Source organism: Neolamprologus multifasciatus, chromosome 13, assembly GCF_963576455.1.
Source record: "Neolamprologus multifasciatus chromosome 13, fNeoMul1.2, whole genome shotgun sequence".
Taxonomy (NCBI): domain Eukaryota; kingdom Metazoa; phylum Chordata; class Actinopteri; order Cichliformes; family Cichlidae; genus Neolamprologus; species Neolamprologus multifasciatus.
Window position 1 is genome coordinate 18,776,948 of NC_140451.1, and position 26,164 is coordinate 18,803,111.

Consider the following 26,164-nt stretch of genomic DNA (forward strand, 5'->3'; position numbering starts at 1 on the left):
TTCTTCTTTTTTTCACTTCTGGCTCTGCAGATGTAGAAAGTCAGACTCTTGTGTGCGTTGCACAGATGATTGGCTGCTGTGGTTATATATATTTTTTGGTTCTTCATTTTCTGAGTAATAAGGAGTCAGAACTCAAATGCTTTTGGGTGATTCAGTTTTAAACCAGATGGGCTGAGCCACAGGAGGGGAAGCATTCACTCATTCTTTGGCAATGGAGACAAGTTAGTATTTTCTGATCTTACTTTAAAGTTGACTATATAGAAAAGCCAGATTTGATCCCACTGTGTAGCATGCTGTAAACTGGCAACAGTGTTTTGGTTTTCAGTGTAATTTCTGTCTTGATTGCTACACAGAAGAGAACTTAAGGGGCAAAAGTAGGAACTTGAAAAATAGTTACACAGTAGACTTTGCAAGGAAGATCAAGCATTTTGTACGTTATGCTTTTGTTACATTTGATTGCACCGTCTGCAGTGTGAGCATAACTGAAGCCTGGCTAACTTGTTTAACAGGTGGTAAAACCTGATAATTGGATCACAATGAAAGCAAAAGTTTGAAATTCTTTTCCTTTAAACCTGTCAAGTCGATCCTTGACTTTAGCTTTCGATAAAGGTGGATTATGTTGTTGTTTGTTTATAGCATTGCACTGCACTATGCTTTAACCTGCTTAGAAACGACTTGTGTTTCTGTCTTCCAGCGAAATCTTAAGAGTGTGTGTAGTCAGATCATCAGACTTTATCCACCATGCTGGCTCTGTCCAGATGTTCCACAGCTTTGAGCTGGAGGCTTGCCCTCCGCTGCTCTGCCCTCTCCGTGAGGGGCTCTAACCCAGGCAGCCAGCCCTCCACCACAGCCAGGCCTCAGTTTCTAAGGACCCAAGCTGCCCCGTTTCACCAAAGTAATGCCAAAGCCAGTCCAGACCCAAACAAGATCCTTTCAGGCAAGGACACATTTGACTGCTCCCTACACAGTTAGCCAATCTCTGTCACAGCCCAGACTTCAGGTTTGTTCACCTGTGCGTAGCGACTCTTTTTTTTTTTTTTTTTTTTTCCCACTTACCGTACACTGGAATGACTCCAGGTTGAAATGTTACAAAAACAAACAAGTTAAACGAGTCATTTAATAACTCAATTTGCATCAGATTGGAGTTCCATACGCAGAGTTTACCAACCCTTCGGCAATTAATTGATAAACCTGTTCTCAGAAAATGAAATGACAAAAAAACCCTAAAACAAACCATATTTAAAGATTTTCAGTTCTGGGAAATGGTGATAGATAATGTTTTAAATAATTAAAAGCTGATGTTATGCTGCGATATTTTCTAAAAGACACCGTCAACAAAAAACAAACTCTGCGGTTAGCTGTGCTTTATCGAGAAGCACATTTGCTCTAGTCAAAATTTGCCTGCAGATCTTTGTGTGTGAGGAATTTAATCGCATGTGTGAGTTTTAGATAAGAGTTGCAAAAACAAACGCACACTCAGACTACAGTCTGCACCAGATTCAAATAAAATGGGCATGCTGAGCCTTGTTGAGATGCAATCTCAGTTGAGATGTGATGTCTGCACTAGCACTGTGAAATTCTTCTTCTTCTCAACATGCTTTTGCTTTTTTGTGTTGCAGTTTTGTCCTCTGCTTCTGGGCTGGAGGGCGAGCTCTTTGGAATGGGGATGTGGGCTGTGGGTCTGGGTGCCGTCGGAGCTGCGCTAACTGGGATCTTCCTGGCCAACACGGATCTGTGTCTTACTAAAGCTGCCAATGCAACGCTGCAGTACCTTGAAGATGCTGATCTGCACTCCACCACGGGTGGTAAGAAAGCGTTCTGATACGGTACAATATTGGAGTGTACCAGACTAACAGCAGATGTAGTTAAGGCTATTAAAAGGAAATATAAAGTTACATAAGCACTAGAATCGGCCACATGTGGTTTCCTTTCCTCATGCGCGTTTACGACACATTACACATGCAGCGAATGAGGTTTTGTGTAGTATGTAAAGTGAAGCCACTTTCTAGAATTTTCTGGCAGATTAAATCATTGTAAACTTTGGTCAAATTCCTATACTGTGTATTTAATGAACATCGTGAAAGAGATGCACCATGTGACCGTGAACATTTAGTTGTTTTCTCTATCTTGCAAACTCTGTTAGATTCTTTTGACTGTGGCATTCGTAATCTTTGCGACTTGCATTTAATCGCTAACGCGTGAGGTCAAAGATTTGATAAGAAATAGTACAACGTGGGTTTGTCTGCAGATGAGAAGGTCATCAAAGCAAAGAGCCTGTGGGAGACGAATGGGGCTGTGGTCATGGCTGTAAGAAGACCTGGATGATTTTTGTGCAGAGAGGTGACGTCAAAAGTCTCTGTGAATGAACATAGTCTGTTTCCACTCAACTCTAAGTGCATGTGATGTGATTTTTTTTTTCTCTTTTTGGTATTTTTGTCTCGCTGCAGGAGGCCTCTGCGCTGTCCTCTCTGAAGCCCCAGCTGGAAGAGCTCGGGGTCCCTCTGGTTGCTGTTGTGAAAGAGGACATCGGCACAGAGATCCGGGACTTCAGACCGCACTTTGCTGGGGACATCTATATAGATGAACAGGTTAGCAGCTGTAGATAACAAGTAGGCATGCTCAGAAAAATTGTGAGAATAATCTGAGAGTTCCTGGCTGAGCTGAAAAACCTCTAGCATAGATTTCCGGTTTAGGCTTCAGCAGGAAATCACCATCGTAGCTACCTCGTAACTGAAACCGTATGGTGTACTGAAATGCATGTCGAGTCCTCCTGTGCATTTCAGGTGAATTTAATATTTGAGAGAATAATAATAACTGCCATAGCATCCAAAAAAAGTAATCATAGCATCAGTATAAACACTCACAAATGTCACATTGCTGCAGGGTGATTGCTGAAATGATCGGAATTGAAATGAAGGAATGTACAAAGAAATGGGAAAACTCGAGGGACAAATATGTTTACCCCAGAGGAAAAAAAAACAAATCAAAAAACCAACTGACCACAACAAAGAGTGAAGACGCAGGAGGGGAAAAAGTCGGCGCATCTTTTTGTTTTTATTGGCCGATACCGCATATAAAACAGGACACTGTCACACTGGCATGCAATGAACCAGAAAAACCTTAAACGCTGGCAACAACGTTGGCCACTCACTTCACTTGGTGGCTGTGGCTACAATGTAGCTTGCCATCACCAGTGTGTGAATGGGTGGATGACTGGTTGTGTAAAGCGCTTTGGGATCCTTAGGGACTAGTAAGACGCTATACAAATACAGGCCATTTACCATTCACTTACATTGTAGGCTCTGCAGAGATTGACTGCAAAAGTCTAAATCAACATGCTCATAGTCGTTATGATCACTTGGTTATGTTTATTTGCCATGATGGTAACATGAGTACTGTTATCTGTCAGTTATTAATGCTGATAAATTGTTTGGCTTTTAAATATTCACACCCACAACAGCAGGGGAGGCCTGTTTGAAAGGAAGGTAATCGTTCATGTGAAAGGCTGAAGTCATCGCCGCTGCACTCTTTGGAGTTTTTTTTCTCAGCGATATCTTTTTCATTCTCGGCATGAGTGCGTCTCTAATGGTATCCACCACACACATTATCCACGCACGATCTAATCTGTCGCGTTTCATTAGCTCGTTGCTATTAAGCTTTAAGCATATATCTCCTCTTTGTCTTTCTGACATTGCCTCTGCTGCTTAAAAAGCTCTTAAATGCCCTCCTCCTTCCTCCTAATGGTTTTTCTAATGGGAGCTCTGTGAAGAAATTAATCCTGACCTGCATCTTGTCTTAACTGCAAGGGGCCGTTTTACTGAATGTCCTGCCAGAACCACAGTTACAAGTACCCCTGTCTTTTGTATGATCTTTAATCTCAAATCAAGCAGCAGTGCAAACTGTCAGGGATTGCTTGTTGACAGTAAGATTGTTGGGTCATGAGAATGCAGTGATAAATCAGTTTTAGAGTAGCAGTCAAATAATGCTACTATAATTGCTGTATGCTGTGTATAAATGAGGCGGACTGAAACTAAAATGTGCATTGCAGAAATGTTTTTATGGGCCGGTGAAGAGAAGGATGGGAGGCCTGGGGTTCATTCGCCTGGGAGTGTGGCAGAACTTCATGCGAGCCTGGAGGTCTGGGTACCAGGGCAACATGAATGGAGAGGGCTTTGTCCTCGGAGGGGTGTTTGTCATCGGACCAGCAGAACAGGTAGCTTCCACAGATTTGGCTCAGTGATGCTTCACAAAATTCGTCTCTATTTTTAAGCGCGTTTTGTTTTTTGGCAGGGCATCCTCCTGGAACACCGCGAGAAGGAGTTTGGCGATAAGGTGGACACGGCCGATGTTCTAGAGGCCGTTAAAAAAATTGTACCAGTGAAATAATCTTCGTAGCACGCTTTTATTAGATCAAAACTAGAATAGCAAATTTAATACTTTTAACCTCATGCAGAGTTTCCGTCAAAATCTAATAGAATTATTTCAGTAATGTTCTGGTACTTATGAAGTCTGTGTTGTTTAATATCATAAGATGCCGCTGACTTTTGCACATGTAATTTGCTGTTGATTATGAAAATCAAGCCACCTACAAGCTAGATTCTTGACATGGGTATGAAAATGTTAGGGAATTAAAGGCATCACTTCCTTTTAGGTGCAGCGGCCATTTATTTAAGGTCACTTGAAAATCAAATGCTTCTAATCTAATGGCTGAATTTTACATCTGAATACAACTGTGAAACATTTGAAATGTTGACTCTGTGTAAAAGCTTAATTTGCTTCTACTGGTCAAGCTCTCAAACACTCCTTTGACATAACAAGAGCGTGCGGTCTGTGTGTGATAATGACAACTTCACTCTAAACTCTTGGTCGAGGGGAGCAAGTTTGATGCCTAAACACACACACACACAGCTGCTGTCGTCATGTTGAGGACTGTTTGTGGTGCCTGATGCAGGTGTTGCTCGCTTTTGTATGACTGTGCGTATGAGAGAATTTTATGCATCTGCACATTTGCATACCAGCTGCAGAACAGTGAATAAAGAAGACCTCCTCCAATATCTGTGCTTTTCTTTCTTTAAATGTAATTTGTATATTGGTTAAAACTTGGTCTAATAAAACAACTTACACAGCTCTTATGAGTTTTCAGAGAACTTCAGTATTTTTTTTTTTTTTGAGTTTTGAACATTTAAAACTTAATCCTTGAAAACACAACAACAAAAACAAACCAAAAAATTCCTCTGCATGAGTCTGGTTTTATTATGTTCTACCATTTCACCTTTAGACACAACAAATACTCTTGTCAGGAACCTTGGTATTATTACATCAGTAAGGTCATCAGAACGGCTCTCTCCCTCTTGCAAATATATCAAAGGTTAGAAAATTCTTATCTCAAACTTGCACCGAGAAACTGGTCCATGCTTTATTAAGCAGGTTATATTGTAATGGTCCATTTGCGGGAGTCTCCATCAGTATGATGACTTCAACTGTTTCAAAATGCAACAGCTAAGATCCCTACAGGTACATGAAAATCTAACCATATTACCCCATTGAAGTCATAGCAGGATGAACTCATGCTACCCATTCTTGTAATTTGGCAGGTTATTTTAACCATGTCTACATGATGAAATGCACTGAGCCATCAAAGATTTACATTAAACAGCAGTTGAATGGTGTACTTAACAAAGTGGCCAGTGTATAAACTCGAGGCAAAGTCCTTTATATATAGGAGCTATCACAAGGACAATTTACACATACACTTGTGTATCGATAGCTCTCTATATGAATCAGTAGTAATGCAGAGGAGCTTTTTACCACTAGGTAAGGCAAGCAACTGCTCGGGCCCCCAGGTCAGTGGGGTGGGATCCAGAGGGCTGCCAAACTTTAAGTTACAGCAGTGGCAAATTCAGCAGGGACACAGGGAGAGACGTGATCACATTTACTTTGTTTTCTCTTATATTCATCAGTTAACTCATCTAACAGCAACCTAATCCGTCCTGCTCTGCTGACTGTGACGTGACCACGTCATAGAGTGTGAAATTTTTTTGTTTGACGGTGTCAGATTAAAGTTGTGAATGTTCCAACCACCAAGATTCAGTGGTTTTTAAGTTATGAGGGTAAACATTTAACCTATCTGAACTGTTCTGCTGAAATATTCACTTATATGGTCTGTTGGTTTATAATATTATTTTATGCCATGTTAGACCCCTAATTAAAGATTGTGAATTATTATGTAGTTTTAGTTTGCATTATTCTCCTGAATTAGAAGAAGGTGATAACTATTACATTTGTTAAACTGATTTGCATTACATTAGACTGCTGATTTATTGTGAATAAATGATATTATTTTATGATGCATTATACTGCTGAGTTATAAGAAATACGGTTCCAGAAAGTCATCGCCTTATTTGTCTGATTGGAAGAGAACAGAGCATTCTGCCCCATCAGCAGGAGCAGATAAACAGGGAGCCAAGGTCGTAGCTTAGGCGCTGTGTGAGAGAAAGAATGTGAATGTTTAGGCTTTTATGATTAGGTGGGGGCCACTAGAGGCTATAAGAGTTTGATCAAGACTCCACCATTTTGAGATCTGATGCTGTCTGCTGTATGGTGTCCATCTCCCACGCGTGTGTTCATTAAATCATCGTTTGACTCAACCCGGCCGACCAGTGTTGTTATTTTGGTTTTCCTCTTGTATCCATCCCCAATATTTGAATCCGTAACAGGTGATAATAACCCGTGTTAAATATTACTGCATGAAACAGGCATGCTTGGGCATTGATGTTACACATTTTATTCTATTGCTCAGATTAAAATACATCTCACGTCCAGGAAATATACATTTCAAAACAATACAAACAGAGGGAGAAAACACAAATACTTATAAGTCTACATGTATGTGAGTTGTATGTATATAAAATAACCAAACATTCATGGAGTGTAGCATGACATGACTTTTCCATGCATGCCTTCAGTATGCAAAGTTGTAAAACACTGAAAGAACTCTGTGATCTAAAATGTTACTGTCAATAAAATCAATGGCAAAAAAATGAATTCCAAAAATAAAGTGTGTGTTGGACTTTCTTTACATTTTCAAACTTGTAGCTTTGTATTCAAGACAATGGATTTGGTGGAGAGGACAACTTGTGTTAAAATACATAAAAAACAAACTGTTTTTGCACAAGTATGGCAAAAGGTCCATTTGCTAAAGCTGAAACAAAAACTTTTAAAAAGCTACACACTTCCTCAGTCCTTTACCCGTTTCATCTTTGGCTGGCTCTACAGGTGTGACATGATACGGTGGTAGAACACAGTCACAAGCTGGGACGATGAAAGTTTCCAAACGTGTCTGAATGCCGACTCAAACCCCTCAGTTTTGTTCTTAAACGTTTGTGCACCAAAACGCGAGTAGAAAAGGAGAAAGATGGGAACAAAGCAACTTGGTTACGAGCAACGAAAGCTAGCAGACCACAAATGATTAAAAATTAGCAGATGCGAAGCCACGATTTAGTCAGCATTATCCAGCATGATGAAGACTCAGTCATCAATGCACACTTGTAAAAGCTCCTTTAAAACAGCAACACAAATCCAGTTAACTCCTACAGCAGCACAGCAAACACATCACACAGTAGCTGCAGTCAGCATCGTAGCAAAAAGCTCTTCAGTGGGCACTGCAAACACTTCTACATATAGACTATAGTAGTGATGCCAAGTGTGAAACACTGTCCTGCAGTGCATGTGACCCCATGTCGGTGTCTAATTCAAGCAGGGGACTCAAACAGAAGCCTTCTGTTCACATGGATGAGATGAAAGGGAGTGAAGTGTTCATATGAAAACCCAATTTCTCTCCAAAACAAGAGAGCCAATAGTTAAAAAAAACCACTACGTACACTTTCAAGTAGCAACACTCTCCTAACGTTTGGTGATTAAAGCTACTGAATGTTGGAATCGCACATTAACACAATCACTGCGCATTGGTATCTGTACAAAAAGTCCATTCACAAAAATGCAAATGCTGTGCGGTTACTACAGTCCCTTAACGCCCAACATCTGTCCACAATTACATCTAAGTGTCTTAATGGAGATGAATTTTGGTGATCTATACAATCTTACTGTGGTCACATTTTTAACCAACATACACAAAACATCACTTTATACTAACACTGAATCCGAGCTGGTAATTTGCAACAGTGATAAATCAAACTTTAGGAACACTCCTCTAATCTGAGAACTGATTGGTCTTGAAGCAGGAGAAGCTCCTAGTCATTTGCAATAAGTTACACTATATATATGTACACTCCTGTATCAAGAGGAGAGGACATTGTTTCCAAGTGCATATGTGGGGCCATCTGATGCTTTCACTAACAGAGGCATACATTTTAATTAAAATCTCTAAAATCCCTCAAAAATGTGCTTTGTAGCTTCTACATTATATGTGCTTTGTACATAAATATATCCAAGAAAAATATAATTATTTTTACACCACTAAGACACCATCATCACTATCTAACCACACTGGAGACACTGCGTTTGGAGAGCTTGGTCAACAATGTGAATCACTGTTGATCAAAGATGCTCAAACTCGGCCAAGCTGTCCACATTAACAAAGCAGCAACAAACACTGTGCGCACAGCTACGATGACCTATAACCAGGAGTTTACTATTTTGACCTATTACACAACATTTATTACTGTCCTTTGGTTCAACAGGACATCAGTGGCTCTCGCGCTTTTGACAATCTGTGTGTTTTGATGTCTCCCAGCCCACTTCAGGTCAGGTGCAAACACTAAAAAAAAAAAAAAAACCCTCCAAACTGCGAGTTAGTATTCACATAACAGCAGCAATACATTTAAGATAATTTAAAATCCTTATCAACGATATCAACAGCATTTCTACCTCCTCATGTACACACAACACACTATCCTCTTTCCACCGGATGCCACTACTTAAAAGTGCCATCACCTTTAAGAAGAAAAAAAAAACCCCAGGCTGCCACAGTACATATTTATGCTGATGAGAACCACAGTTTGTAGTGTTGACTGATATAGGATGAGCGATTTGCTATATAAAGATCTTTGCCACAGGTACTGAGCACCTCATTACTTTGACTAAGAATATGAAGGGCATAAGTACACTTAGAGGAGAGTAGACGAGGGTACGAAGCTGCACTGGGTAACAACAGGCATGGTACAACAAAACAGGAACTTCAACAGGAGTCGGGCTATTTAGAGCGACTTAATATACAGTTTTCTTGGGGCAACTGAGTTGGTGGCCTCAAGCTTTAACAAAACTGTCAGTGTGAAATATATGACACTGGAATATACACTGGAAAAAGTGGGAGCACAAGGCAGAAAAGACTGTTACATTCAGTAGAAGTTACACACACGAGTCTTCATTTTAACTGAATCAGAAATGAACCTGAATGCAACGCAAGATATTGGCGGGTTGAGGACAAATCAGTAACTTCATGAATAGCCATCCAAAAGTTCAGCTGTGACCAGCGGAAGACAAAAACACACCACAAAACAATAAACTGTAAATAGATGGCGCTCTTCTCTCAAGAGAGAAAAAAAGAGCCTTAACAAAACAAAACAAAACAACAACCCCTGCAAATATATTTTATTTCACCCTTCCAACTGAATCCAGAGCACTATGTGTATGAGTGTTTATGTGTGTGCGTGTGTGTGTCTCAACATATGCATGGAAATGTGCTTGCTGCTCCTACAGGCCTTTGTTGAAGTAGACAGTGGTGATGTGAGGACTGGTCTTTCGTATCCTTTCTTGCAGATCTTCTTCCAGCCCGCTAACACTCATAGAGCTACAAAGAGATGGTCCAGCATCATTAAAAGGCAGCTAAGTTAAACAACGCTAGATATAGACTGAATGAGTGAGGTGAAAGTGGCTACTGGTACCTTTTCTGAGGGAACAGGGCGCAGCACAGAGGAGTTGCAAACACCAGGCTGAAATCAAGAGATGAAAACAGGAATGTTTTAGATGTTGTTGCAGGTACTTTCTAGGTGAAGTTAAAAATATCATTTGATAAAAAGATACTCTCACTGATAACAAGTCTACTTTACTCACCACAAACCGACAAGTCCCACCTGGACTGGAGCGTTAAGAATTGGGAACCGCTGCAGAGAAAACAGATAAAAATCAGGGACACGTACATATCAGATGAGTTTGTCTTTACAGAGCATCTACAGACACAAGCATTCAGTGTATGTGCAACATGTGGAATGCGGTGCAGCTCTTTAACCTCATAAAATACCAGCATGTCTGGTAAATCCACTCAGTAGAAACAAAATAGTACAGCAAACACGGATGCAATTCGCTTACCTTCATGAAAGCTCTCTTCTCCAGAGCATTCATTATGACAGGAGGAATGGCTGTGAACAGAACAACAAGTCAGGTGGGGGTTTCTGCTTCAATAGCAAAACAGGAAACTGTTAGTAAGGCTCAGAATGTGTGAGGTGAAGATACATTTTCTAATATATTTTTGGTGAGTGACGATCATAATGTTTTCTTGAATATTTCAGGGGAAACAAAGTCAACATATATTCTCTTAACTTTGTGTTTGCTGTCTAGCGGCTCTTGAGATAAATATCTGGGTCATAGGCTGTTAAACGATGAACACTATACAGAACAGGCAGAAAAACGGGGAACCTAACCAGCCAGAAAACTCCATAAAGCAGAGAGGAGCTGCAGTTTCAGCTGATACTTCTTTGCAGGTTTGTCACTAATGCATGCAAGGTAATGACCAAGCAGAGAAAAGGTCGACGTTACCCATTGCAGGCATCGCCATCCCAATCCTCGACACCACCACCTGCACGATGGCTTGTCTGGCAGCATTTGGAGACTCTCCTAACCGGTTTCCATTCTCATCAGTTACAGGGATACCGTACTTTAACTCCCTGATAGTGGGGAAAAACAAACATCATGTAAAGCTGTCATACCAGCTGTTAAAATATTAATCAGTGGCCTATTATAATTAATACTTTAGTGACCTCACCTCTGCCTCATGAAGGGAATGTTGATACAGTTAGCAGCAGCAACAGCAGCAAAAGGGACAAACCGGCTGATGATTGGAGGGAGACGCTGCAAAGACACAACAAAATCAAGCAATCAGGATCACATCTCAGAGCAGGGCATGTGTGTTTGTTTTATCTTTGGTTTACTTCATGTTTGTTGCACTTGAAACAAACGTAGTACCGTAGCTAGAGACTTGAGTCCCAGTGCAGTGACTACGGCTCCAGTTGTTGCACTGACGTAGGCTGCACCGAGCTGGCTGCGAGAACAAAATTATCACAGGTCACACACTGAGAACCCACATCCCTTTTCAGCATTTTCATAAGTGAAACAGAGCCAATTATGCATCACCACATGAAGACAGCAGCTCAGAGTCTACAATTTAAGCTAAGGTGAATCAATGCAAAGTTTATGTGGACCAAGAAATGTGTGAAGTCATGTATGAATATTTAAAAATGAACGAAAACATCCTCGCAAATAATTGCAAAACAGAACATTACAATATGTGTTTCACTGACTGCATGCTTGATCCATAAATATGCATTCGCATGTTGCTGTTCTTCATAAATGCATGCATTCAATGCATTTTTGCAGCATCTGGAAGGGGCAATTTATTGCAAATACGCTGACCTGTTGTCAACAAGGAGCACGTAATCAAAGTCAGCATGAAATCATGGTGACACGAGGCCGAACATGCTTAACAGTGGAACGTAATACCGCTGTGAGGGAGAGGACAGCCGCTCCCACAGCCTCCTCACAGAGACTAGTTTAGACGTGGGACAGGAATGATCAAGAGAGGAAGGGAAATGAGAAGTCCTCCATACTTCACGGTCATGGGTGCGTCTCCACTGCGGTTGGTGTAGTTGACGACGGCGTTAAAGGACTGGTTAACCCACTGCCAAAACACCACTGCTGGAGTAGTCCTGCAAAAAACATGAAGGAACAGCAACAGTGTGTTTGAGGAAGTGAGATTTCACGCTGCGTGTTCAGAGCCCCTTTGCGCTGTGGCAAAGAAGTGACACTACTTGAGAAAGTAGCTGCTAGCGACAAACACTTAAAAAAATAATTAAAAAAAAAAAGAGGATGCAAGCAAAACTACCAAGTAACCTACAGATTAAGAAACCCCCCAAAGCACTCGCTCTCTTCTTTATTATACCAATTTTACTATATAAAGCTATAATATATAGACTTTAAAATGTCACCATATGGTGCCCTCAAGTGGTAGGATGCAAAAACAACATTGTGGTTGATGGTAGTGCACGATACAGCCAACCTGAACCTGAGTAATAAACATAAACATAATATGACAAAAATTATAGACTTAATTGTTAAATAATAAATTAACAAAAATGTGGAAAAAATACTTAAAATAAAATGTGAACTATTAACATAAAATTTTAAAATAAATCAGTTTTAAACACTACAGCCAATAATCTATTATTTAGTTAGTTTAGTTTCACCGTCTATTTCTGTAATTACAAAGAGTATTAAAAGTCATCTCAGCTTTACTTTTTATCATATTGTGTATACTTTTATTGCAGATCAAACTGTTTCTCCCACACCCATAAACATAAACTACACTCTTCTTACACTACTGACACTTTATTCACTTTTAGTCACTTGCAGTTATTTATTCACCTTCAGTCACTTTAATTTTAAAACTGTGTAATTTTAAAACTGTATATACTGTGTATTTATTATTTCACTCCTATTGCCTGTTCCCATTGTCCTTATCTTTAACGTATGCTGCTCGGTTGTTTGTTATTTGCCTCTTGGGGATAAATAAAGTCTTCTGATTCTGAACATGAATTGATCACATAGCTTATTAAATGGTCACAGCATAGCGAGTTATCAGTAGAATTAAGAGCAACATTTTTTATTCTTTAAGAGGATTTTCCCTCTGCACAGGGATTAACATTTCTATTTTTGCTGCTGTATTAAGGCTGACTTTTGGTCACACAGAAACTGTATCAAATTCAGTCTTTCATTTATTAGATACTCATTTTTCCATTTCTAGATTCTCTTTAGGGAATCATTTTAGAAGCAGATTATAGTGAATCGTGTGTTTAAACCTGAGCTGTACCTGTAGAAGGTGAGCATGCAGCCTGTGATGGACATGTTCATTGGCACCTGAGCAGACATCCGGCCAATCACAAACATCTTCTCCCCTGTGTCGGGGTGGAAGGCAGAGTCATAGATGTATTTGGCTCTCCAGAGCTCATCCTCCGTCAGACCAGGCTTCACGATCCCAGCTCTGAAAAAGTCATAACAGTACAGAGCTACAGTACGAACTCTGCTTTTTTTGTTATATGTAAAAAAAAAACCCCCCCGGAGAAAACAAGTCAGCATATAATCTCTTTCAAAGCTCATTCCTATCCATGCCTTACTCAGATCCGACATACTACCCCGCTTCCCAAAAGGTTGGGACGTTGTTGTAATATGCAAATAAAAACAAAATGCAATGATTAGCAAATCTCATAAAACGATATTCTATTTACAAAAAACAACATCAACAAAAAACACATGTCAAATATTTAAACTGAGAAAATGTACAACTATAAGAAAACTATTAGCTCATTTTGAATTTGATGGAAGTAACATTTGAGGAATGGGTCTTTTGTGTATGTAGAAAATGTTTCAGATTTTTGACTTCAGCTCATGGAAAATGGGAGCAAAAACAAAAGTGTTGCATTTATATTTTTGTTCAATGTATGAAATTGCCAGGTAGCACACCTGGAAAGGTATCACCATAAAGATACATACGGGTTTAAGAGCAACGCATGCTCCCATCCACATGACTTCTTTTAACCCTAACCCTTGCATATTTCAGCAAGACAATGCAAAACCACACACCGCGTCCACATACTTAACCTTTCACCAACTGAAAACAGCACGAGATGAAAAATATGACAAATATGACCCCAAAATGTAGAGCAGTTCAAATCCTACGTGAGCCAAGAATAGGACAGCATTCCTCCCCCAAAATCCATAACTGGTCTCCTCAGTTCCCAGAAGAGAGGACTCAACACAATGGTAAACATGGCCCTTTTACAACATTTTTGAGACATTTTGCTGCCAGTAAATTCAAAATGAGCTAATAATTTTCTTAAAATTGTACACTTTCTCAGTTTAAACATTTGATATGTTTTCTATATCCTATTGTAATTAAAATATGGGTTTTTACACAGTGTCTTTTGGAATAAGGGTTATACATTCCTACTCCCTTCTTTATATCTTGACCTTCTCTACCTGTAGTTCTCCACAGTCACTCTGGCCTCCTCCAGAGTCTTAGAGGACAGCAGGACGTTCCTGGGGTCCGTGACCATGAAGAAGTGCTTGGCGCGGCCCGTGAACGTGCCTTGGTCCCATCTTGGCTCCTTGATGTTTATGTTGCGGGACACCTCTTCTGACATCCTGGCTTCTTCACTCAGAAATGTTGATTAGTGCTCAGGCACAAACGTACAACACTGCAGAAAACATCAAGTCAGAAGAAAAAAAAGAACCGTATGAGTTGGATTAACTAATGCATTTCTCACAGAAAAGACTTGCCAAAACATTTCATAGACAAGAAAAAAAACCCCAAAAAATAACAAACATACCCTGAAGGTAATTTTAAAATTTTATGCATGCTCAAATATCACAAACAGAGATCAAAGTTTGAAACAACATAAGTATGGCGACCTGATTCCTAGCCCTACAAGTGTAATTATTGTAATGAAAAACGCTGGAGGCAGAGATAAGCGCTCATCCGCGTTTCACTAAAAGCTGTGCTGCATTCCAGAGATACATTGTGCTAATGAAACCCTCCACCTTTACTGTACAGGACACCACCCTGTACAATCTTTGTGGAAACAACCCTTCGAGTCATTTGAGTTTTACTGCATTCTTCATCACTCAGTGCTTTCTGAAGCCTAAATAACACTTTCTGTTTGCTGTATTAAATTAAAACCACAATAAACTGTTGTTTTGTCCATTTGTGGGTTCCTTATAAGCAGCTTTTCGCTTTCAGTGCAGTCCAAATTAAAATGTGAGCTGTGTCTGTGAGTAAAGGATAAAGTAAAATTAAGATGATGTTTTTATCCATTAAATGCCCACACCACACCAAAAAGCCCACAGTCACTTAAAAATCGAAGTTGGACTGTACAATTTCAAATAAAACAATACCTCACTTATAACTATTGACCTCCTTTGGATCCAACTCTTTATCTCTGTGCTGTTCACATTATGGCTTTTCAGCACAGTGTTAACTGGATAGCTTCATCCAGCACTTGGGCCATAATTGAGTAAGAAACTGGGGGACACAGCAGTGTGGAGACCTTGGTTTGTTCTTACTGGCAAGGTCACAACTACCAATTTGATTTAAAAACAAAAAAAACACCTTAAAGAGCGAGATAACACCTGATAGCGTGGATAAATAGATAACAGAGGAGTTGGCTATTGGTTACCGCGGTAAAGTGAGCCGTCATTTGTGAGCCGCGGTCAAGCCAGCCGCCTCTTATCCGCCGCATAAATTTCCTTGCGCTTTTACACCAGTCTTTACGGTAGCGCCTTTTCGCTTTATATCCCGATTGAGAGCCTAGACCCGCGCACACGCGCGCACACATTACGATGGAACAGCCCAATACAGTCAATACAATTATGTCTATTACAAAAATTCATTAAAAATCATCCTTAGTAGTTGAGGTCCAACTTTCAACACATCCCTCCTCTGGGACACCTACTGTACCTGTGTGCCAAGTTTCATCCAGATTTACTGTAGAATTCCTCAGAAATTAAAGGAAACTTATATTCAATGCAATACAGTCAATACACTACAATTATGTCAAATTTCAAAAATTCATTAAAAATCATCCTTAGTAGTTGAGGTCCAACTTTCAACACATCCCTCCTCTGGGACACCTACTGTACCTGTGTGCCAAGTTTCATCCAGATTTACTGTAAAATTCCTCAGAAATTAAAGGACATTTATATTCAATGCAGTACAGTCAATACACTACAATTATGTACATTTCAAAAATTCATTAAAAATCATCCTTAGTAGTTGAGGTCCAACTTTCAACACATCCCTCCTCTGGGACACCTACTGTACCTGTGTGCCAAGTTTCATCCAGATTTACTGTAGAATTCCTCAGAAATTAAAGGACATTTATATTCAATGCAATACAGTCAATACACTACAATTATGTCAAATTTCAAAAATTCATTAAAAATCATCCTTAGTAGTTGAGGTCCAACTTTCAACACATCCCTCCTCTGGGACACCTACTGTACCTGTGTGCCAAGTTTCATCCAGATTTACTGTAGAATTCCTCAGAAATTAAAGGAAACTTATATTCAATGCAATACAGTCAATACACTACAATTATGTCAAATTTCAAAAATTCATTAAAAATCATCCTTAGTAGTTGAGGTCCAACTTTCAACACATCCCTCCTCTGGGACACCTACTGTACCTGTGTGCCAAGTTTCATCCAGATTTACTGTAGAATTCCTCAGAAATTAAAGGACATTTATATTCAATGCAATACAGTCAATACACTACAATTATGTCAAATTTCAAAAATTCATTAAAAATCATCCTTAGTAGTTGAGGTCCAACTTTCAACACATCCCTCCTCTGGGACATCTACTGTACCTGTGTGCCAAGTGTCATCCAGATTTACTGTAAAATTCCTCAGAAATTAAAGGACATTTATATTCAATGCAATACAGTCAATACACTACAATTATGTACATTTCAAAAATTCATTAAAAATCATCCTTAGTAGTTGAGGTTCAACTTTCAACACATTCCTTCTCTGGGACACCTACTGTACCTGTGTGCCAAGGTTCATCCAGATTTACTGTAAAATTCCTCAGAAAATAAAGGACATTTATATTCAATGCAATACAGTCAATACACTACAATTATGTCAAATTTCAAAAATTCATTAAAAATCATCCTTAGTAGTTGAGGTCCAACTTTCAACACATCCCTCCTCTGGGACACGTACTGTACCTGTGTGCCAAGTTTCATCCAGATTTACTGTAAAATTCCTCAGAAATTAAAGGACATTTATATTCAATGCAATACAGTCAATACACTACAATTATGTACATTTCAAAAATTCATTAAAAATCATCCTTAGTAGTTGAGGTCCAACTTTCAACACATCCCTCCTCTGGGACACCTACTGTACCTGTGTGCCAAGTTTCATCCAGATTTACTGTAGAATTCCTCAGAAATTAAAGGACATTTATATTCAATGCAATACAGTCAATACACTACAATTATGTCAAATTTCAAAAATTCATTAAAAATCATCCTTAGTAGTTGAGGTCCACCTTTCAACAGATTCCGTCTCTGGGACACCTACTGTACCTGTGTGCCAAGTTTCATCCAGATTTACTGTAGAATTCCTCAGAAATTAAAGGAAACTTATATTCAATGCAATACAGTCAATACACTACAATTATGTCAAATTTCAAAAATTCATTAAAAATCATCCTTAGTAGTTGAGGTCCAACTTTCAACACATTCCTTCTCTGGGACACCTACTGTACCTGTGTGCCAAGGTTCATCCAGATTTACTGTAAAATTCCTCAGAAAATAAAGGACATTTATATTCAATGCAATACAGTCAATACACTACAATTATGTCAAATTTCAAAAATTCATTAAAAATCATCCTTAGTAGTTGAGGTCCACCTTTCAACAGATTCCGTCTCTGGGACACCTACTGTACCTGTGTGCCAAGTTTCATCCAGATTTACTGTAGAATTCCTCAGAAATTAAAGGAAACTTATATTCAATGCAATACAGTCAATACACTACAATTATGTCAAATTTCAAAAATTCATTAAAAATCATCCTTAGTAGTTGAGGTCCAACTTTCAACAGATTCCTTCTCTGGGACACCTACTGTACCTGTGTGCCAAGTTTCATCCAGATTTACTGTCGAATTCCTCAGAAATGAAAGGAAACTTATATTCAATGCAATACAGTCAATACACTACAATTATGTCTATTACAAAAAATCATTAAAAATCATCATTAGTAGTTGAGGTCCAACTTTCAACACATCCCTCCTCTGGGACACCTACTGTACCTGTGTGCCAAGTTTCATCCAGATTTACTGTAGAATTCCTCAGAAATTAAAGGAAACTTATATTCAATGCAATACAGTCAATACACTACAATTATGTCAAATTTCAAAAATTCATTAAAAATCATCCTTAGTAGTTGAGGTCCAACTTTCAACAGATTCCTTCTCTGGGACACCTACTGTACCTGTGTGCCAAGTTTCATCCAGATTTACTGTAAGATTCCTCAGAAATTAAAGGACATGTATATTGAATTCAATACACTTACTTAAATATTGCATCATATTCAAAAATTCATTAAAAATCATCCATAATAGTTGATGTCCAACTTTCAACACCGTCTTACTCTGGGCGACCTACGGTATCTCTGGGCCAAGTTACATCTCAATTCACTGTAATCTTTATCAAAAATTGAAAGAACAATTATATGTCAATGCTGGCTGTGTGCCTTTCAAAGTGACACTAAATAACAGAACTCAGGCACATCAGGGAATAATCCAAAAGGCGGATTTATTAAACAAAAACAACATACAAAATATCCCTAACCCATACTACATAACCTAAAAAGAAACAAAGGGACACTTAGAAGCACAAGAAAACAATACTATACTGAAAGGGCAAGAGACACAGCCCAAACATAATCCACAACTAAAACGCCAAAAGAACAAGTCATCCCACATAGCAGACGGGTGTTGCCTGGATCTGGTGTGAAGCCGGCACTGCTGGCTGACTTCTGGCATGGTAAGATGGCACTGTTTATGTGATGGCATGCTACATCTGGCCTGATTGGGTGAATGTGACATGTTGTATAGAGCACTTTGAGTAATATGGGTGAGTAAAAAGGCGCTATATAAGAATCAGTCCATTCACTGTCTGAACAGAGTTTTGTCATGACAGCATATTTGATTGTCTTCACTGACTCGCTATCCGCCTTAGTGCAGCTGCCGTACCATCCTCGGATGCAGTAAGTTAGTAGGCTCTCAATGGGCGAGTGGTGGAAGGTCAGCAGAGGATGTCTGGGATGATTGCATTAAAGGCTGAGCTGTAGTCCACAAAGAGCATTCTGGCGTAGCTCTGCCGCTTTTCTGACACAACGACCGAGACTGTGGGAGCTGGGGCTCGAACCAGCAACCTTCCGGTGACAAGACGAACTGCCAACTCTCATTATGCAATGTACTGTTTAAAAGAAAAATCTTTTTTTTTGCCTTGACAACATACATTCATCTTCATTTCAAATAAGTAGTTATTTTTCACACAGAGAGCAATACCATTCTCCAGCCTCTGCTGTCCAAAACTACTCTGTATTCATCTGGAGGCACTTTGTGTGAAACCATTTTAAATAGCTCTCATGCAGGAACAAAGCAATTGTATAAAATGAAGTGAGGGAATGGAGCTATAAATAGATTAATATAGAGATATGAAAATAAACTTATATATAGACATAGGAACACAAGTTTTAAGATTAATGTTTCTGGGATATAATAAACAATATAAGCATACAGGTGTCTAAGCAAACATTGTGGCATACAAAGTGAGAGAGTGCAGTGAGTCATGTTTATTCCTGTTCAATATGTGTCTGACACAAGTGGATGAATTAAAAAGTCTGACAGCAGCAGCAACAACAGGCAATGCCTTCCTGATGACTTTCTATCTGGTTACATCTTTGTCTTTGATGCCTGTATCCCAGCTTGAAGAGTCCTGGACCTTTTTTCTAGTCAGTGGGTGTGTAGGCAAACAACTCTGGCTTGTCACCCAGTTGGATTTCCTGGTAATTGTCAGGTGGCACTATCTACAAATCAGGACACATTAACTATGATATTAAAAAATTGACATGATGACATAGTCCTTGGTCAGTTTACCAAGCATTTCTCAGTTTTGTTCTTTATAGTTCTGTTCATCATATCATTGTTTGTGAGTCCTGGATTATTTGATGATATGTTTACATTATGTATTCTTTTGTTTTCAGTTCCATATTGCTTTTAAGTGTAGTTCTTTTTAAGCATTCCACAAGTGGATGGAACACTTGTGAAAACACTCTAGTGTTAAAGCCAGTCTTGTCTTCATGTCTGTTTCTGGTTTTGTCTGTGTCAAGCTCGTGTGTCTTAGTCTGTGTTTTAGTTTGGTGGCCTCTTGTCTCTTTCTTGTGTTGAGTCTTACTTCCATTGTCTTCTTATTCCCAATGTATCCCTGCTGTGTTACACAGCTGTCTCCAATTCCCCTAATCACCATCCTATTTATACATTTTGCCAATCTCCCGGTCTGAAGTACATTATTCTATTCGATTCTATTCTATTATATTTATACAGCACCAAACCACAACAACAGTCACCTAAAGACACTTTATGTTGCTGGTTAAAAACACAACAATAATACAAAGAAAGCCCCAACAATTTAAGTACCCCATATGAGCTAACATTTAGTGTGAGTGGGAAGGAAAAACTCCATTTGAAGAGGTAGAGACATCTGGCAGAAACAGGCTCAAGGAGAGACAGCCATCTACTGTGACTGGCTGAGGTTGATGAAAAGGAGACAGAACAACATACTGTGCAAGAGATACATACTAACTAATGATTAAATGCAGAGAGGTGTATAAACACAGAAAGAGCAAAGAAGGAAAAAATTCATACATGATGGGAAGCCCACAAGAGCCTAGGCTTATTGCAGCACAAATAAGGGAAGATTCAGGGTCACCTGATCCACTCTAACTGTATTATTTGTCAAAACTGAGGGTTTTAATGCTAATCTCAAAAGCAGAGACGGGTGTTTGTCTTCTGAATTAATATAGAATAGAATAGAATTCAACCTTATTGTCATTGCACATGTCACAGGTACAAGGCAACGAAATGCAGTTTGCATCCATCAAGAAGTGCTTTAGCCATGATATAGATATATTACAATATATATTAGCAATAATATAGGTATGTAAGTATATTACAGAAATGGGTCTATTATGGTATGTTATAATGTACACGGTATGAAGGTATGTTATGAATATGCTATAACTATAAGTATGTACAGGCTATGAACAGGATATAAACATGAAAAACTATACAGAATATGAAATTAAAAAAACTATACAGAAATATGAGATATACAGCTATACACAAATGTGAAATATGCAGGTTATAAACAGTTGTAGAATTAAAAATTATCGTATTGTACAGAATGATGTGAGCTGCATCCACAGAAGAGAGGCCTGAGAGATGATTCCTGTTCAACCTTAAAATTCTATAGGAACCACAAGTACACTTAATATTCCAAAATTAAAATCTGGATTTCAAAGCGAGTCAGTGAAGACAATCAAATAAACTGTCATGACAAAACTCTGTTCAGACAGTGAATGGACTGATTCTTATATAGCGCCTTTTTACTCACCCATATTACTCAAAGTGCTCTATACAACATGTCACATTCACCCAATCAGGCCAGATGTAGCATGCCATCACATAAACAGTGCCATCTTACCATGCCAGAAGTCAGCCAGCAGTGCCGGCTTCACACTAGATCCAGGCAACACCCGTCTGCTATGTGGGATGACTTGTTCTTTTGGCGTTTTAGTTGTGGATTATGTTTGGGCTGTGTCTCTTGCCCTTTCAGTATAGTATTGTTTTCTTGTGCTTCTAAGTGTCCCTTTGTTTCTTTTTAGGTTATGTAGTATGGGTTAGGGATATTTTGTATGTTGTTTTTGTTTAATAAATCCGCCTTTTGGATTATTCCCTGATGTGCCTGAGTTCTGTTATTTAGTGTCACTTTGAAAGGCACACAGCCAGCATTGACATATAATTGTTCTTTCAATTTTTGATAAAGATTACAGTGAAGATGTAACTTGGCCCAGAGATACCGTAGGTCGCCCAGAGTAAGACGGTGTTGAAAGTTGGACATCAACTATTATCGATGATTTTTAATGAATTTTTGAATATGATGCAATATTTAAGTAAGTGTATTGAATTCAATATACATGTCCTTTAATTTCTGAGGAATCTTACAGTAAATCTGGATGAAACTTGGCACACAGGTACAGTAGGTGTCCCAGAGAAGGAATCTGTTGAAAGTTGGACCTCAACTACTAAGGATGATTTTTAATGAATTTTTGAAATAGACATAATTGTAGTGTATTGACTGTATTGCATTGAATATAAGTTTCCTTTAATTTCTGAGGAATTTTACAGTAAATCTGGATGAACCTTGGCACACAGGTACAGTAGGTGTCCCAGAGAAGGAATCTGTTGAAAGTTGGACCTCAACTACTAAGGATGATTTTTAATGAATTTTGAAATTTGACATAATTGTAGTGTATTGACTGTATTGCATTGAATATAAGTTTCCTTTAATTTCTGAGGAATTTTACAGTAAATCTGGATGAACCTTGGCACACAGGTACAGTAGGTGTCCCAGAGAAGGAATCTGTTGAAAGTTGGACCTCAACTACTAAGGATGATTTTTAATGAATTTTGAAATTTGACATAATTGTAGTGTATTGACTGTATTGCATTGAATATAAGTTTCCTTTAATTTCTGAGGAATTCTACAGTAAATCTGGATGAAACTTGGCACACAGGTACAGTAGGTGTCCCAGAGGAGGGATGTGTTGAAAGTTGGACCTCAACTACTAAGGATGATTTTTAATGATTTTTTGTAATAGACATAATTGTAGTGTATTGACTGTATTGCATTGAATATAAGTTTCCTTTCATTTCTGAGGAATTCGACAGTAAATCTGGATGAAACTTGGGACACAGGTACAGTAGGCTTCCCAGAGAAGGAATCTGTTGAAAGTTGGACCTCAACTACTAAGGATGATTTTTAATGAATTTTTGAAATTTGACATAATTGTAGTGTATTGACTGTATTGCATTGAATATAAGTTTCCTTTAATTTCTGAGGAATTCTACAGTAAATCTGGATGAAACTTGGCACACAGGTACAGTAGGTGTCCCAGAGGAGGGATGTGTTGACAGTTGGACCTCAACTACTAAGGATGATTTTTAATGAATTTTTGTAATAGACATAATTGTAGTGTATTGACTGTATTGCATTGAATATAAATGCCCTTTAATTTCTGAGGAATTCGACAGTAAATCTGGATGAAACTTGGGACACAGGTACAGTAGGCTTCCCAGAGAAGGAATCTGTTGAAAGTTGGACCTCAACTACTAAGGATGATTTTTAATGAATTTTTGAAATTTGACATAATTGTAGTGTATTGACTGTATTGCATTGAATATAAGTTTCCTTTAATTTCTGAGGAATTTTACAGTAAATCTGGATGAACCTTGGCACACAGGTACAGTAGGTGTCCCAGAGAAGGAATCTGTTGAAAGTTGGACCTCAACTACTAAGGATGATTTTTAATGAATTTTGAAATTTGACATAATTGTAGTGTATTGACTGTATTGCATTGAATATAAGTTTCCTTTAATTTCTGAGGAATTCTACAGTAAATCTGGATGAAACTTGGCACACAGGTACAGTAGGTGTCCCAGAGGAGGGATGTGTTGAAAGTTGGACCTCAACTACTAAGGATGATTTTTAATGATTTTTTGTAATAGACATAATTGTAGTGTATTGACTGTATTGCATTGAATATAAGTTTCCTTTCATTTCTGAGGAATTCGACAGTAAATCTGGATGAAACTTGGGACACAGGTACAGTAGGCTTCCCAGAGAAGGAATCTGTTGAAAGTTGGACCTCAACTACTAAGGATGATTTTTAATGAATTTTTGAAATTTGACATAATTGTAGTGTATTGACTGTATTGCATTGAATATAAGTTTCCTTTAATTTCTGAGGAATTCTACAGTAAATCTGGATGAAACTTGGCACACAGGTACAGTAGGTGTCCCAGAGGAGGGATGTGTTGACAGTTGGACCTCAACTACTAAGGATGATTTTTAATGAATTTTTGTAATAGACATAATTGTAGTGTATTGACTGTATTGCATTGAATATAAATGTCCTTTAATTTCTGAGGAATTTTACAGTAAATCTGGATGAAACTTGGCACACAGGTACAGTAGGCTTCCCAGAGAAGGAATCTGTTGAAAGTTGGACCTCAACTACTAAGGATGATTTTTAATGAATTTTTGTAATTGACATAATTGTAGTGTATTGACTGTATTGCATTGAATATAAATGTCCTTTAATTTCTGAGGAATTTTACAGTAAATCTGGATGAAACTTGGCACACAGGTACAGTAGGCTTCCCAGAGAAGGAATCTGTTGAAAGTTGGACCTCAACTACTAAGGATGATTTTTAATGAATTTTTGAAATTTGACATAATTGTAGTGTATTGACTGTATTGCATTGAATATTAGTTTCCTTTAATTTCTGAGGAATTCTACAGTAAATCTGGATGAAACTTGGCACACAGGTACAGTAGGTGTCCCAGAGGAGGGATGTGTTGACAGTTGGACCTCAACTACTAAGGATGATTTTTAATGAATTTTTGTAATAGACATAATTGTAGTGTATTGACTGTATTGCATTGAATATAAATGCCCTTTAATTTCTGAGGAATTCTACAGTAAATCTGGATGAAACTTGGCACACAGGTACAGTAGGCTTCCCAGAGAAGGAATCTGTTGAAAGTTGGACCTCAACTACTAAGGATGATTTTTAATGAATCTTTGAAATTTGACATAATTGTAGTGTATTGAATGTATTGCATTGAATATAAGTTTCCTTTAATTTCTGAGGAATTCTACAGTAAATCTGGATGAAACTTGGGACACAGGTACAGTAGGCTTCCCAGAGAAGGAATCTGTTGAAAGTTGGACCTCAACTACTAAGGATGATTTTTAATGAATTTTTGAAATTTGACATAATTGTAGTGTATTGACTGTATTGCATTGAATATAAGTTTCCTTTAATTTCTGAGGAATTCTACAGTAAATCTGGATGAAACTTGGCACACAGGTACAGTAGGTGTCCCAGAGGAGGGATGTGTTGACAGTTGGACCTCAACTACTAAGGATGATTTTTAATGAATTTTTGTAATAGACATAATTGTAGTGTATTGACTGTATTGCATTGAATATAAATGTCCTTTAATTTCTGAGGAATTCTACAGTAAATCTGGATGAAACTTGGCACACAGGTACAGTAGGCTTCCCAGAGAAGGAATCTGTTGAAAGTTGGACCTCAACTACTAAGGATGATTTTTAATGAATTTTTGTAATAGACATAATTGTATTGACTGTATTGGGCTGTTCCATCGTAATGTGTGCGCGCGCGTGCGCGCGTGCGCGGGTCTAGGCTCTCAATCGGGATATAAAGCGAAAAGGCGCTACCGTAAAGACTGGTGTAAAAGCGCAAGGAAATTTATGCGGCGGATAAGAGGCGGCTGGCTTGACCGCGGCTCACAAATGACGGCTCACTTTACCGCGGTTATTGGTTTGCTCCTTCAAACTATGTGTAAAGTACATGAGCCTCCAATCGCCTCACTAGCGAGACAACCACATGAATGATGTTTGTCATACCGAAATAGCTGATTAAAGAAAACCGCGACAGACACAGTGGCAGATGGGTTTGGGGTTGTCACGACAGGTGCCCCAGTTCCTGTCACCAAGCTGGCTGCTAAACGGCTAGCGAACACGCTAGCAAGGTAGCTGACAGCAGCACTGCAAATCACGAACTGGAGAACAGAAATACCCACTGTTGTTAATAAAACTGAGTTAAATGTAAAAAAACAAAACAAAACAAAACACCCCCACCCCCCCCCCCCAAAAAAAAAACAAAAACATTAAATGTTCGGACAGATGGGAGAACAAACAGATTTCTAATGTCATCAAAATACCTGCTAACTAACGTCCCCTAACCAGCTAGTTTACAAGCTAGCAAGCACATTAGCGCCTCAGTTAGCCCTCAGTTAGCGTTGTAAGGACAAATATGGAAATAGAGTGAGCGCCAACATAATCAGGATCTGATCATTATTAATCAGTGAAGTGAATTCAGCAATCACGGAAACATACCTGCTCTTAACTCCCTGGTTTTTGAAAATGTATGACCTCTCAATATCACAGCACCGCCGGGAAGACATATGCTGCCTTCGCGTACTTATTGAA

General features: G+C 38.7%; 2 protein-coding genes across 5 annotated transcripts; one reads left to right on the forward strand and one right to left on the reverse strand.

Annotated features, from left to right (window-relative positions):
* On the reverse strand, positions 1 to 26,164 carry sfxn3 (sideroflexin 3). 3 transcript variants are annotated; one of them, XM_085183100.1, is made up of 12 exons: positions 26,072 to 26,163; positions 25,580 to 25,734; positions 14,266 to 14,483; positions 13,100 to 13,270; positions 11,841 to 11,939; positions 11,200 to 11,275; positions 11,000 to 11,085; positions 10,774 to 10,901; positions 10,327 to 10,376; positions 10,072 to 10,121; positions 9,903 to 9,950; positions 1 to 9,808 (listed from the first exon to the last, which is right to left on the reverse strand). In XM_085183100.1, the coding sequence occupies exons 3-12, from the start codon at positions 14,427 to 14,429 to the stop codon at positions 9,712 to 9,714; spliced, it is 969 nt and encodes a 322-aa protein (XP_085039226.1). In that variant the 5' UTR covers positions 14,430 to 14,483; positions 25,580 to 25,734; positions 26,072 to 26,163; the 3' UTR covers positions 1 to 9,711. The 3 variants fall into 3 exon arrangements, with proteins under 3 accessions (XP_085039226.1, XP_085039225.1, XP_085039227.1); XM_085183099.1 differs by lacking the exon at positions 25,580 to 25,734 and having other exon boundaries at positions 26,072 to 26,164; XM_085183101.1 differs by lacking the exons at positions 25,580 to 25,734; positions 26,072 to 26,163 and adding an exon at positions 25,897 to 26,023.
* On the forward strand, positions 91 to 8,834 carry LOC146505423 (peroxiredoxin-like 2A). 2 transcript variants are annotated; one of them, XM_085183104.1, is made up of 6 exons: positions 91 to 221; positions 1,620 to 1,805; positions 2,249 to 2,340; positions 2,448 to 2,588; positions 4,049 to 4,213; positions 4,291 to 8,834. In XM_085183104.1, exons 1-6 carry the CDS (start codon positions 212 to 214, stop codon positions 4,384 to 4,386), a joined length of 690 nt encoding a protein of 229 aa, XP_085039230.1. In that variant the 5' UTR covers positions 91 to 211; the 3' UTR covers positions 4,387 to 8,834. The 2 variants fall into 2 exon arrangements, with proteins under 2 accessions (XP_085039230.1, XP_085039229.1); XM_085183103.1 differs by lacking the exon at positions 91 to 221 and adding an exon at positions 742 to 937.